We start from the raw sequence: 14,696 nt of genomic DNA on the forward strand, positions 1-14,696 counted from the left end.
TCGTTAGCTAAGAAAATTCACAAACATTTTATAAATAGATAAGAACACAAACTTCTTTCTTCCTCCTCTCAAGTGATGATCCAGCAATAAGAGAGACAGATTGCCACAGATGATTCAGGTTCAGGTGAAACATTACACACACACATTTCCCCTCAACTCCCATGAAGCTTCAACCTCTCAGTTTTACTTGCAGAAAGATCAGGGTTGACTTGTTGCTCTTTGGGAAGAGGGCCAAAGGATTGAGAATCTCTGAAAGGACACACCTCCATTGTTCGATTCATAGACAGAAGCAGAATGGCAGCCAAGGCACGAGGATTAACTCCTCTCTCGAATTGGCAAGAAATGACTGAACTTCCATCGGCACTCTTCCCCCTCACTCCAACCACTCCACCCCCGCACCCCCCCCCCACCTCCGCCAAGGGGAAGGACACTGCCTCCCACCATCCCTCACAGTTTGATCCCTTGCAGGTTCTGTCTCAGGTTCAGCACCACTTGTTCCTGCCTTGCCTTCTCTGCTTTGAAAGCATTTCTGTTGGCTTTTTTCTCCATTCTTCGCTCCTACGTGGGGACCAGAAAAAAGGAGAAAAACAAATCAGAAGAGGCAATACATTTTTCAACAAACATCGGAAAAAATAATAATCTAAATATTAGTGGCGAGACAAGAGAAGCTGGGATCAGTCTCCTTAGAGCAGAGATGGTTAAGAGGGAGATTTAATAAACGATGAGGCATTTGATAAAATAAGGAGAAACATTCCAGTGGCAGAAGGGTCAGTAACCAGGGGTCACAGGTTCAAGAAAATTAGCAAAGAACCAAAATGAAGATGAGGTGAATTTTTTTTAAGCAGTGAGTTGTGGTGGTCTGGAATCTGCTGCCTGGAAGCAACTTTGAAAGGGGAATTGGAAAGGACAAAGTTGCAGGGCAATGGGGGAAAGAGCAAGGGGGACTGAGCTAATTGGATACCTCTTTCAAAGAGCCAGCACCAGCACAATGGACCAAATGGCCTCCTTCTGTGCTGTATCATTTTATGATTCTAAATATGGCGAAATGCCCAAGATGGAGTGGCAAGGAGAGGGACGTGGTATGGAGCCAAGTATCAGTTCAGACAAGTTCTCCATTGAAATTGCTGCTTTTGGCAGCAGCATTACTTGCACAACAAAGCTTTTTATTTTATATAAAAGCAAAATACTGCAGATGCTGGAAATCTGAAATAAAAACAAGAAATGCTGGAAATACTCAGCAGGTCTGGCAGCATCTGTGCAGAGAGAAGCAGAGTTAACATTTCAGGTCAGAGACCCTTCTTCAGAACTGACAAATATTAGAAATGTAAAAGGTTTTAAGCAAGTAAAGCAGGGGTGGGGCAAAAGATAACAAAGGTGAAGGTGTAGGTTTTTCAGTTTGTTTATTTTGTTTCCACTGTGCTTACCTACTGTTTTGGTTTTTTTTTTAATGTGTTTTTTTATGTTTGTGCTTGGAGTGCTCTGTGCTTTACAGTCATTCATACCCTCTCTGTACTAATGCTTTGTCTTTCAGCACACCATTAACATACCATTTGCCTTTGTTCCATGACCTTCTGGTCAGTTATTCTCTGCGACCTTGTCCTATCAACAGCTTCTCCTTTGTTATCTCTTGCCCAACCCTCGCTTTACTTGCTTAAAACCTTTTACATTTCTAATATTTGTCAGTTCTGATGAAGGGTCTCTGACCTGAAATGTTAACTCTGCTTCTCTCTGCACAGATGCTGCCAGACCTGCTGAGTATTTCTAGCATTTCTTGTTTTTATTATTAAAACTGTTTATTTTGTTGTTTTATAAAGTATTTACAGTCAGCCAATAGTACATTCAACAACATCCGTTAAACTCAACACATTTCATCCCTGCATTCAGAAACTCAAGACATTAGACACTTAGAGATTCTTTTACAATGCAACGATAATAAATACTGCTCAAGAGCCAAGATTGAATTGAACATACAGAGCAGCCATTTTACTGAATCACCATTGCTTATTACAGCTATCCAGATAAACTGTCTCATATCATTAAATATTTGTTAAAAAAAAAAGGAATAAAAGACTATTTTTCAAGGGCCATCTTTATGATGTTGCATCTTACTGCCCCCTGACACCTCATCACTGTTATTCTGTACACAGCACAAACCATCAATGTCTGGAAGTAACAATGTCCTGCGACACTCTCCTCACAGCGTATCTGGGGTTTATGTTTTTGCTGCGCTACTTGACCTGCGAGGACAGGATTTTCCTCACCTTCCGCTCTCCTTTAATTTTCTGTTTCCGGATCTTCCTCTCTTCCTTGCTCTCATCCCGTAGACGCAGTTGTGTCGAAGCTCTGGGTAAGTCACTGATGTTAATCGTTTCCAGTCGTTCCAGCTGTTTAGCAGTCAGACTGTGTTTGGATAAAACATGTAGGGGAATCCCTGTTTTTTTGGATACCTTAATTGGATTGAGCTGAAAAGAAGAAAAATCACAGACCTACAATTTACTATTTGTATTTATGTAGAGCCTTCAACATAGTAAAACATCCCAGGGCACTCCACAGGAGCATTAACAAGCAAAATCGGACACTGAGCCACATAAGGAGATATTAGGACAGTGAGATCAAAAGCTTCAAAAAGACGAGTTTTAAGGAGGGAAGAGGGGTAGAAAGTTGGAGAGGTTTACGGAGGGAAATCCAGAGCTTAGGGCCTTGGCAGCTGAATGCTTGGCCGCCAATGGTGGAGTGATGAAACAACAAACAGGACCAAGCACATAAACTGAGAGATAAACAGCAACCTCCCCAAATCGCTTCAGTTCAGATCTATGTCCAACCAGAAAAGGGTCATGGATTGTTTTGCTACATTAACTGTCTATTATAACTGCAAGTTCTTTATAATGTCTCCACTTGTGGGGGATCAGAACTAGGGATCATAAAGACAAGAAAATCACTAATAAATCTAATAGGGAATTCAGGAGAAACTTCTTTACCCAGAGAGTGGTGACCCCTCTTAAACGGCGCCCAGAAATACTCCCTACAACTGAACCTTAGACTGCCATCAGCTGGGGGCCGTGTGGGGTGCAACAGTAACCTCCCCCCCGCCCCACAAGCTACAGTCCAGGAGGTGTCTCAGAGTAAGAAACAGTAGGGGTTGGGAGAGAGAGAGAAACAGCACCAAATAAATGCCCCACCTTGAACTTTACTGTGTTCCTGCGAAGTGGGGGAAGAGAAGCTGGGCAACACATTCTGCCTGGAGAGCATCGAGGGTCATAGGGGGTCATTCTGATTTTGGTCAATGTTGTAAATAGAGTGATATTGATTCAGCAGCTTGTTGTATATTCTGCCCCATTCCACCAATATCACCCATTATACATGATCGCCCAAAGTCAAAATTACCCCCAACCACAGGAGTCACAAATAGACCCAGTAAGGAGGGCAACTTCCCTTCCTTGAAGGAAATTACTGAACCAGTTGGGTGTTTAGACCAATTTCTGTGCCCAATTTAACTGGAACCAGCATAAAAATCACCAGATTATTTAGTTGATTATTTAGTTCAATTTCACAACTTGTTATGGCAAGATTTGAACTCATGAGCTCTGGACCGCTGGTCGAGAATTAGAAGCAGATGACGCAGTTCAGATGGATCCAAATTAAAGCTACTTCCACTGCACTCCAACCTTGGGCTATCACGCCCATGCCAGCAGAATCTCAGAGCCACAGTTTCAGTGGGTGAGAAGACCCAGTATTTGTGGAAAAATCCTCAACGATCACGACATTCCTCACGCTTGCTTATGAAGAGGCAGAAACTGAGCCTCATGAACATTCACAGTCTTTGCTCATACCTTTGGTGGATCAGTTATCAGCTTCGGATGGTTGTACAAATTTGAATAGGTGCCTATACAAGAAAAAGATTGAAACTGAGGATTTAAACTAATATATTGTTACAAATCCACCACACTGCCCTGCACCCAGCCCCCCAAACTTGGCTGTGACAGGGAGGTTGAGCATGGTGTCACACTGCACCAATCACAGGCCTCTTTGTTTTAGTGATGTTGATTGAAGGGTAAGTATTAGCCCAGGACACTAGAGCGTCTCCCCTGTTACTCTTCCAAATACTGCCAAATGCCACAGGATCTTTTACATCTATCGGAGAGGGCTGACAGGGCCTTGGTTTAACATCTCATCTGAAAGATGGCACCTCCAACAATGCAACACTCCCTCAGAGCTGCACTGGAGTGTCAGCCTAGATTTTGTGCTCAAGGCCCTGGAGTGGGACTTGAACTCACGACCTTCTGACTCAGATGAGCGTGCTACCACTGAGCCACAGCTGAGACTGTGGAGACATTTAGATGGGAGAAGAGCTACCTTGCAACCAGTACTTACTAAGGATGGATTCACAGTCCCATTGCTCCGTTGGTTCCTCAATAACCAGAATCTCAATCTCCTCCTTCTCCTCATCCTCCTTTAATAGGACATCCCCCCTTGGCCCCAGGTCATCAGGCATCTGACAGCTGCAGGAAAGATGGAGAGGAGTTTAAAAGCCCATTAAAAAGCAAAGAAAATGACACAGCCCCCAATCTCCACCAAGCTGATAAAGGATGTGGTATCTCTATACTGCAGGGTTTATCCCCATTAAACAACACTTTACTGTTTGAGTTTATTGAAGACACACACTTTACTATATTGATACAAGGAAGGAGGGATTTCAGTTACGTGGAGAGACTAGAGAAGCTGGGATTGTTCTCTTTAGAGCAGAGAACGTGAACACAAAATTTCATAGCAGGGTTCAAAATTGGCCAGAGGGTCAGTAACCAGAGGACAGATTTAAGATAAAAGCACAAAACTGCAGATTTAAGATAATTGGCAAAAGAACCAGGTGGAGTGGAAGGGGAGATGAGGAGAATTTCCCCCCATATTGAGTGGCTGTGATCCGGAATGCGCTGCCTGAATGGGCAATGGAAGCAGATTCAATAACATTCAAAATGAAATTGGTTAAGTACTTAAAAAAAAAAATTTGATGGGCTCTGGGGAAAGAGCAGGGGAGTGGGACTAATTGGATACTCTTTCAAAGAGCCGGCACAGGCATGATGGGCTGAATGGTCTCCTGTGCTGTATCATTCTATGATTCACATTTTAAATCCACTTACTCTTTTGCTTTCTGTGTGAGATAGTCATTGATGACTTCATCCAGGCGTGTGCTGTCCACCTGAATAGATCCCTCTAATTCATGGTGATCCAGGGCTCCAATCTCATCATCATCATACTCTTCATACAGCTAAACCAGACAGAGAGGCAGGATTACTGCACAAAACACCATCTGAAGGGACATGTCTCCTTTCAACATCTTCTAGAAGACAGAAGTTTAAAACAGAGCTCCTCAATTATCAGCTCTAACACTGAGGAGTTCCTCCTCTCCCATTGCTGATAGGACAGGAGAGACTCACAGATGACAGAAAGGGAGAGAGTGGAAAAGAATATAGCACTTTTCACAACCAATGAAGTACTTCTGAAGTGTAGTCATTGTTATAATGCAGGAAACTCAGCAAGTGATTTGCGCATAGTGAGCTCCCACAAACAACAGTGTGATAGTGACTAGATGACCTATTTTTTAATGATGTTGATTGAGGGATAAATATAGGCCAAGACACCGGAGAAAACTCTCCTGCTTATTCTGTTCTGGAAAGGAAGAATGTGCAAGGCTACGGATAGAAGGCGCAGGAGTGGTGTGAAATAATTGCTCCTTTGGAGAGCTAGTACCCCCACAATGGGCCGAATGGCTTCCTTCTGTGCTGTAACAATTCTGTGATTCTGCTCCTGCAATAGTGGCCTTGGGATTATTTACATCCACCTGAGAGGACAGATGTGGTCGCAATTTAATGTCTCATCTGAAAGACAGTAACTCTGACAGTGCAGCACTCCCCCTGTATGCACTGGACTGTCAGTCTGAACTTTGTGCTCAAGTCTGTGGAATGAAACTTGAACCCATGGCCCTGCGTCCCAGAGGTGAGAGTGCTACAGCAGACAGCATGAGCTTTACCCTCCGTATTGGTCTAGCACCTTTCGTGTAAACTGACCTTCTCAAACCGATCGTCCAACAGAGTGAGCTGTTCGTTTCGCCTCATCACAGATGAAGTCATGGAGTAGGTGGTGAAGCGACTCCTAGTCTCCTCCTCCATGAAGGGGAACTCTTTCACCCCGCCTTCGCTGTTGGAAATCCTTGAGCCATCATCATCAGATAGTGTGCCAGCCGAGTCAAAGTCTTCATCCTCTGTATCCTCCCACTCCTCTTCGTCATCAGAACCCCTAAAGACGACAAAAAAAAAACCCATTCATTTTGGCATCTCATTGTATCTTGCAATGTTCCGAAAGAAAGCACGTCACTGGCAAGGAAACGTTTTGGCAGCATCATTGTAACTGCTCTGAGCCAACAACTGAGGCAAATGCAGCAGTCAATCTGTGCACAGTCTCATGCAGACCCCACCCCCCCAGCCAAGAATGAGGCATATTAAGTTTGTCATCGAACATTGATTTTAAACTGTTGCTGGAGTGAGGAAATGACTTGTTAAACAGATCAGCCATGGTTGGAAAAACATTTGCATACTAACAGGGAGTACTTAGAGGGACAAAGGGGCTATTCCCTGCTCCAATTTAACCCACAATGGACTTTGAGCACCAGGTATTGTGTGTAAGACATTCCAGGGTCGGCTAAGACCAGAGAATCCACAAACAGACATGGTCAGACCTGCTAGTCACATGACTAACCTGCTAGGCAACCTGGGTTTTTTTCTGAATTTTACAAACAGTTTGAACTAGAAAAGACTGTTTGCTCCTGGACTGAGAAGACCTCTCCTGTCTGCTCCCATCTCTTTCTCACAAGCCTCTGGACCCACTGAGGATACATGAACTTCAAGAGAGAAAAGTCTCCGACATCGAACAAGGTTTAAGAAGAATACTGGGCCCCAACAAAAAGCAAGGCCTACCTACAATTAAGGACTTTACAGTGAGCTCGAAGAACAGTAACCTAAACTATCTTCAGATATTGCCTCAAACTTTTCCACTTTATTTCTTCTGCTCTGTTCTATCTCTATCTGCATGCGTGTATCGCGTGTGCAGGCTAGCGTGGGCGCGCCGTGTATCCGTGGGCGTTAACCGCATTAGAGTTTAAGTTTAATAAAGTTCAACCTTTTTTCTTTAAGCCTAAGAAAACCTGTTTGGCTGGTTTCTTTGCCTTATAATTGGAAGTTAGGGAACAAGGATTCACTAAGGGGGAGCTAAAAAAAAAAAGGTTTTTAAAATTAAACCCGGTTTATGGTAAGACCAGGCGAAGTCTGAGCGGGACCCCTTTTTCACTTGGTCATAACAACAGCAAGGTCCCACAGACCACGACGGAGATAAATGACCAGTTAAGTCTATTTGTTCGAGTGGAGCTGGTCTGAGAGGGGAATGCTGTGGGGGTTGCGGGGTGCAGAGAACCTGGATAATTTCTCCCTCTCCTTCAAATAGCACCTCAGGGCCTCTTAGCATCCACCTGAACTGTTTGGGGGGGGGGGGGGGGGGAGGAGAGGGGGGGGCGGGACAGAGAAGAGGGGGTGCAGAAAAACGGGGGTCTTGTTTTAACAGATGGAGCAATAAGTGGACCAAAAAGGCAACAATGAGGAGTTTAGTCCAGGTTGCCAGACTGACTCAGTGTGAGAGAAACTGCCCATGACCACTGCAAGGGTTCATTCCCCATTCTGTGCTGACACTGTGTGGCGAAGGGAGGTGGTCAGTGCTGTCCATATTGCATTGCGTCCAGACATTGTCAAGGGATTTTCCCACCACCTCTGTACGCTCAGATGTGAGGGAGTAGGAAAGAAACAACAGAGGAGGAACGAAAACAATCAGCGGATAGAAGACAATCCCAGTGCATTGCTAAAGAACGAGATCACAACAAAAGCTGCCCATAAAAGGTGCAAACCTCAACAATTTGTATTACAGCCCACGATCGAACATTCTCCTCTTAACTACAACTGTACATGGGACTGCACAGCAAGCTCCCCAGGCTTACCGGTGGGGCACAGTTTATTTCAGGGTAAATCAAGGTTAGATGGAGGGGGTGGTTCTTTTACCAGAGAATAGTGAAGGCCTGGAACAGGCTGTCAGCTAATGCAGTCAGTGGCCACTGATTTGCTGAATTCCTTCATGCGAAAGCAGGACCTATTTATGGTGGGTGGAGATCACTTTGTACCTGGTGATGTTAATCAGAATGGTCTCCTCAAATAGGTTCAATTGATGAATGGGTTCAGAGAGGACTTTCCCAGATTTTGCCCCCTTAATTGGCCTGGGTTTTGAGTGGTTAGTTTTCCGACTCTCCCAGGAGAGTCAGAAAATGGGCCTGCTGAGTGGCTGTATCGCCATTGTGTGTGACAGCTGTATGGAGCAGATGGTCTCTTCCTTTCCATCTTTCCACATCCTCACCTCCATCATCAGCCACTAAACCCACGCACACACCCCACCCCGCAGCCCTCCTGGCCCCCGCTGACCCTCAACTGGCATGCTAGCCCCCTCCAGTATCCCTCCCTTCCACGAATTTAAATCACATACGCCTGAGCATCTGCCTCACTCCCTCTCGCGACAGCCTTCACCACAAAGTCATCCTCCAAAATGTTGTCCGGATCATCAAAGTCAAAGTCGTCATCGAGAGCGGCCACGATATCAGGGTCGAGGTCCAGGCGAAGTCCTGAGAGTAAATCCAAGCACACCCTTAATCTACTGTGTCAAGTGTTGATGTCAATCTCTCTCACTCACTTGGGTGTAGTTAGGGGAGCTGGTGGTGTAGTGGTAATATCACTAGACTGGTAATCCAGAGCCCAGGCTAATGCTCTGCAGGCATGGGTTCGAATCCCGCCATGGCAGATGTGAAATTTGAATTCAATTACCAAATCTGGAATTAAAAAGCTAGTCTAAAGGTGACCATGAAACCATTGTCAATTGTTTTAAAAACCCATCTGGTTCACTAATGTCTTTCAGGGAAGGAAATCTGTTGTCATGACCTGGTCTGACCTACATGTGACTCGAGACCCACAGCAATGTGGTTGACTCTTACATGCCCTCTGAAATGGCCTAACAAGCCACTCAGTTCAAGGGCAATTAGTGATGGGTAATAAATGCTGGCCTAACCAGCAACGCCCACATCCCACAAAATAAATAAAGAAAAAAAAAAGCATGGACAGTTGGTGCTAAATGTTTGGTAAGGTTGTGCAATCAGTGTAAAATTGGGAACCTTAGTGTTACCTCGCACAGGAGCTGCTTTGTTCAGAAGTCCGGTCTCCTCTTCAAACTCTGAAGCAAAAACTGATGATGGCAGGTTAATGGAATGAGTCTGAAATCAAACACATCACAGGATTACAGTTCATGTCACAATAACAGGCCCTAGAAACTTCATAGCTACAGAAAGAGGGGCAGAGGGGGTTGGGGGGGGGGGGGGGGGGGAAAAGAGAGACAGTGTGGAGGGTGTGGGGTGAGGAAGAGAGACAGAAGAAAAATACATTCCTGCTGCAGTGTGACTGCTACTGATTTACCCCTGAACCCCAGGGCTGTCAGCAATGTTAGCCCTTTCAGAGCAGTGGTTCTGTGCTGGTCAACACCGTCCCATCATGACCGTTACCCTCTGCGAGCCCGAATCAGTCCCTATGCCACAAACAAACCTCACAACAGAATAAATTCACCACTGCCATGATTTCATGGCTGCATCATGTGGACACAACCACTGTTGGCATGGGAAACGACCTCTTCTTCACAGCAGTCCATAACTTTTTTGGCCGTGGTCTGTTCCACCTTCCCTGTGCATACACTCAGTAACTGCCCTCTGAGGTCACTCAGTTGCATCATACCTCCAGCAGTGGTTCAGGACAGCCCACCACCACCTCCTTAAGGCAAAAATGTCAGTGAGGCCCAGATCCCGAGAATGAACCTCTCCTGACTTGTCAAACATGGGGTTTAATCCTCTCTGACTACAGACACATCCATTAGAAGGCAGTGGAGATTAAGGGATAGGCTCCCCAAATTAATTTGCCACTGACTCATTTCCCACTTTCTCCTTACTCCCGCTCCAAATCCCAGATTTGCCCAATGTCTCTCTCGGCTCTGCCTACGTAACCCTTACGGGAATCTGTTGCACCTCCTCTTGCCGCCCTCTGTCTCCTGTGGCTACAGTGTCCTGGGTCTCCTTCAGGGGTGTGCTGGAGGCCACAAGCTCAGCAACTGGAGACGCCTCCTTCAGGTGCTGCAGGTAGTTGTAAGTGTCATCGAAGAAGATGCCATATTTCCTTTCCTCCTCCTTCCGCTTCTGCACATCTGCTCTCTGCAAGAAAGGAGTTAAGACCTGATCAGACTGACAACTGGCAGTCACCTTGCTGCTTAACTTGCGTTCAACTCACTCACAAGAACTGTGCCCCCACTCCCCTCGTCAACTGTGACTCAGTGGGTGGCACTCTTACTTCTGAATCAGAACATTGTGGGTTCAATTCCCACACCAGAGATTTGAACTCATAATCCAGGATAACACTTCAGTGCAATACTGAGAGAGTGCTGCACTGTCAGAGGTTCCGTCTTTCACACATGACGTTAACCAAGACCCTGTCTGCCCTCTCAGGTGGACGGAAAATATCCTACAGTCACTATGGAGTTGAGGCACAGATCAGCCATGATCTAATTGAATGGCGGAGCAGGATCGAGGGGCTGAATTACCTCCTCCTGTGCCCCTCTGGATCCATAGATCATGGAGTTAAGATAAATTCAATTCAACAGAATGCTGCCCTACTCCCAGCACCGAGTCCTGTCTGATCACAAACACACACTTTCGCAGAACTCTCAGCAACACATCAAAATGAAGCACCTCTGCTGGCAGTAGAACTCTCTGTGGGGCATTCTCATCCGCAACTAATGGATCCTTCTGGCTTCTGTGCACCAGGTGAAAGGTTACTGACGACTTCTTCTGGATGAAGGGCTTCTTCTTCCGGTGAGGCTGCAAAGCAAAATTGGAAACAGGACAAAGAGTTAGATACAGTAATGAGGCATCGTGATCCTGGTTCATTCAGAGACCAGCTGGGATATCTCTACACACACGTCTCAGCTTCACAAAGACTGACTTTTTAGTATAGCCCAGAAAATATCACACCACACCCAGCTACAGTGTTCCAGTACCACGTTACTCAACTAGAGGGCACAACCATGTCAAGACCCTGAAGAAAGAGAGCACAGAGGAGTTTTATATAGAATTTAACAGCACAGAAACAGGCCATTCAGTCCAATTGGTCTATGCTGGTGCTTATGGTCCACACGAGCCTCCTCCCGTCCTATGTCATCTCACCCGATCAGCGTAGCCATTTCTCCCTCATGTGATAATCTAGCTTCCCTTTAAATGTATCTATGCTATTTGTTACAACTATTCCAAGTGGTAGCAAGTTCCACACTCTCCTATGAGGAGAGATTGAGGAGACTGGGCATGTATTCTCTCCAATTTAGAAGAATGAGGTGTGATATCATTCAAACATACAAAATTCATACAGGGTTCAACAGCATACATGCAGGAAGGATGTTTCCCCTGGCTGGGGGTGTCCAGGGCCAGGAGACATAATCTCAGAATAACCGGCAGGCCATTTAGGACTGTGAGGAGCGATTTCTTCACTCAGAGGGTGGTGAACCTGTGGAATTCTCTACCCCAGAGGGCTGTGGAGGCTCAGTCATTGAGTATGTTCAACACAGAGATAGAGAGATTTCTAGATATTAAAGATATCAAAGAATATGGGAATACAGTGGGAAACTGGCATTGAGGAAGACTAGCCACAATCCAGTTGAACAGTGGCAGGATGGCATACTCCTGCTCCTATTTGCTATGACCACAGTCTGGGTAAAGCAGTTTCTCCTCAATTTCTCATTAGATTAGATTTATCAGTGACTATTTTATATGCATGGCCCCTAGTTTCAGACTCTTTCAAAAGGAAAACATCTTTTACTGGAATGGCACAAAGGATAAGGGATTTTAGTTACATGGGGGACTAGAGAGGCTGGGATTGTTTTCCTTAGAGCAGAGAAGGTTATGGGGCGATTTAATAAAAGATGTTCAAAATTAAAAGTGGGTATTGAGAGAGTAAATAAGAAACTGTTTCAGTGGCAGGAGGTTCAGTAAGAGGATAGAGATGCAAGTTAATTGGCAAAAGGGGTAGATGAGCAGGATTTGTTTAATACCAGTTATTGTGATTTGGAATATACTTCCAATGTAGGTCAGCATGCACAGGGGTGATGGGTGAAGGGGATTTGGTGTGAGTTAGGTCACAGGCAGCAATTTTTGATCACCTCAAGTTTACAGAATTATAAAATGTGGGTGGTTGGACAGAAGAGTGTTGGAATCGACAAGTCTAGAGGTAACAAAGATGAGGGTATCGGCTGCAGAGAAGCTGAGGCAGGGAGAGGTTGGGTGATATCATGCTGATGGAAATAGGCATTCTTAGCGATGATATGGATACGTGTTCAGGAATCCACTGCAAGGTCAAACCAAGGTTGTAAACATTCTGGTTCAACCTCAGTCAGGTGCCAGGGAGAAAAATAGATTTGATAGTGAAGGAACAGTTTACGGCAGGGACCAGGGACATTGGCTTCAGTCTTCCCAATACTTAATTGGAAGAAATTTCTGCTCATCCAGTACTAGATATCAGACAAGCAGTCTGATAATTTGGAGACAGTGGAAGAGTTGAAAGAGGTGGTGGTGGGTGTCATGAGTGTATACATGGAACCTAACATTGCGTTTTTGGATGTAGTTGCCAAGGGCCAGCATGTTGATGAGAAGAGGAATTGGATATCTACTTGAAAAGTAAAAATTTGAGGGCTGTTAATTCAGGTGATCAGTTTGTCACACACTCGATAGAATGGTCTCCAGGCTCACTGGTAGCACTCTTGTCACTGAGGCAGAAGATTGTGGATTCAAATCCCTCTCCGGAGACTTCAGCCCATAATCTAGGCTGACACTCTAGTGCAGTACTGAAGGAGTGCTGCACTGTCAGTGATGCCACTTTTTGGACAAGACGTTAAACTGAGGCCCCGTCTGTTTTCTAAGGTGGGAGTAAAAGATCCCATGGCATTGTTTCAAAGAAAAGCAGGGGAGTTCTCCCCAGTGTTCTGGCCAATATCTCTCAACCAACACCACTAAAACAGATTATCTGGTTATCATTATATTACTGTTTGGAGCTTGCTGTACACAAATTTGCTGTTGCGTTTCCATTACAACTCTTCAATGGCATTTAATTGGCTATAAAGCGCTTTGAGATGCCCTAAGGTGGTGAAAGGTGCTATAGAAATGCAGGCCCTCCCATGCCCCGCTCCCGGCCGGGTTGCGGCTCACTCACCATTGCTGCTGGGAGCTGCCGCTCTTTCCAGGCTCAAAATTCTAGCTCTGGCTCTGACAGCTCTCCCCACGGGCGCTGCTGATCCAAGGGACAGAACACAAAGCCGCCGGCTCCACCACAAACAAAACCCACTAGGCCGCCATGCTGCCGCACGCCCACCTCTGATTGGCTACGAGACTAATGAACTCTGGGATACCGGCTGACGACTGCGCTGACCTCAATGAGAAGCACCCTGGGAAACTGGCTGACCATGGCTCTGACCTCCAGGCTCTGATTGGCTGCCAGTGTGAAGCATTCTGGGATATTTGCTGACTGTGGCTCCGACCTCCAGGCTCTGATTGGCTGCCAGTGTGAAGCATTCTGGGATATTTGCTGACTGTGGCTCCGACCTCCAGGCTCTGATTGGCTGCCAGTGTGAAGCATTCTGGGATATTTGCTGACTGTGGCTCCGACCTCCAAGCTCTGATTGGCTGCCAGTGTGAAGCATTCTGGGATACTGGCTGACCTCCAGGTTTTCTGCTGGAATTTTCATTGGAGGATTTGCACTCACTTTCAATGAATTCCTGGTGTGTCGGAGGGCGGGATCGCGTCCTGCTGTACACTTTAAAAAGAAAGGGAAGGTGCAATTGGTTAAAATTTATTCTCTTTTTGGCACAGATTATGCTGGAATAGAATAGTTTGCACCCAGTTTTAGCATCAAACACTCCCAGGACAGGTACAGCACGGGGTTAGATACAGAGTAAAGTTCCCTCTTCACTGTCCCCATCAAAAAAAGGGTTAATTAAAGGCCCTATTTATATGGGGAAAGCATGCTGACTTGATGCTGCAGTACCAGGCCAAGGAATGTCTGTGGGAAGGAAGCTGTGACATTGGCAGCTTGACTACTCCTTGCAATGTGAGGCTCTGACACTAGGTGGTGGCATGAGCTCAGTGCCAGGAGCACAACCTCAGCAGCTAACACAACACAGGCAGCAGTGGCCAATATAAAAGCAAAATACTGTAGATGCTGGAAATCTGAAATAAAAACAAAGTGCTGTAAATGCTCAACAGGTCTGGCGGCATCTGTGGAGAGAAAAACAGAGTTAACGTTTCAAGTCTGTGTTTTGGTCACAGACCTGAACTATTAACTCTGTTTCTCTCTCCACAGACGCTGCCAGACCTACTGAGTGTTTCCAGCACTTTAAGTTTTTATATCAGGGATGCTAATGATGAGTTGCAAAAGGTTCAAAGTCTGTAGTTTCTAATGCTACATAATATGTGTTGATGAAACATAATAGATACTGACTCAGATCTAACGTGCACTGATTGTCTTATCATCCATTTGGA

General features: G+C 45.5%; 1 protein-coding gene across 2 annotated transcripts; it reads right to left on the reverse strand.

Moving 5' to 3' along the window:
• ltv1 (LTV1 ribosome biogenesis factor) lies at positions 1-13,580 on the reverse strand. Of its 2 annotated transcripts, none has more exons than XM_068045583.1 (11): positions 13,371-13,580; positions 10,865-10,993; positions 10,148-10,330; positions 9,262-9,349; positions 8,572-8,707; positions 6,063-6,291; positions 5,136-5,263; positions 4,372-4,499; positions 3,831-3,883; positions 2,262-2,462; positions 1-558 (listed from the first exon to the last, which is right to left on the reverse strand). In XM_068045583.1, exons 1-11 carry the CDS (start codon positions 13,371-13,373, stop codon positions 448-450), a joined length of 1,389 nt encoding a protein of 462 aa, XP_067901684.1. In that variant the 5' UTR covers positions 13,374-13,580; the 3' UTR covers positions 1-447. The 2 variants fall into 2 exon arrangements, with proteins under 2 accessions (XP_067901684.1, XP_067901683.1); XM_068045582.1 differs by having other exon boundaries at positions 10,133-10,330; positions 13,371-13,578.
• Positions 13,581-14,696: the final 1,116 nt, after the last annotated feature.

This window comes from Heterodontus francisci, chromosome 13 (genome assembly GCF_036365525.1).
Source record: "Heterodontus francisci isolate sHetFra1 chromosome 13, sHetFra1.hap1, whole genome shotgun sequence".
NCBI classification, from domain to species: Eukaryota; Metazoa; Chordata; class Chondrichthyes; order Heterodontiformes; family Heterodontidae; genus Heterodontus; species Heterodontus francisci.

Excerpts from the sequence above, each read along its gene's own strand:
- ltv1 (XM_068045582.1), bottom strand. Across the intron at positions 6,292-8,571 it reads AGTGAGGCAGATGCTCAGGC|GGGTTCTGATGACGAAGAGG; the intron begins GTATGTGATTTA and ends TGTCGTCTTTAG. Across the intron at positions 2,463-3,830 it reads TGATAACTGATCCACCAAAG|CTCAATCCAATTAAGGTATC; the intron begins GTATGAGCAAAG and ends TCTTCTTTTCAG.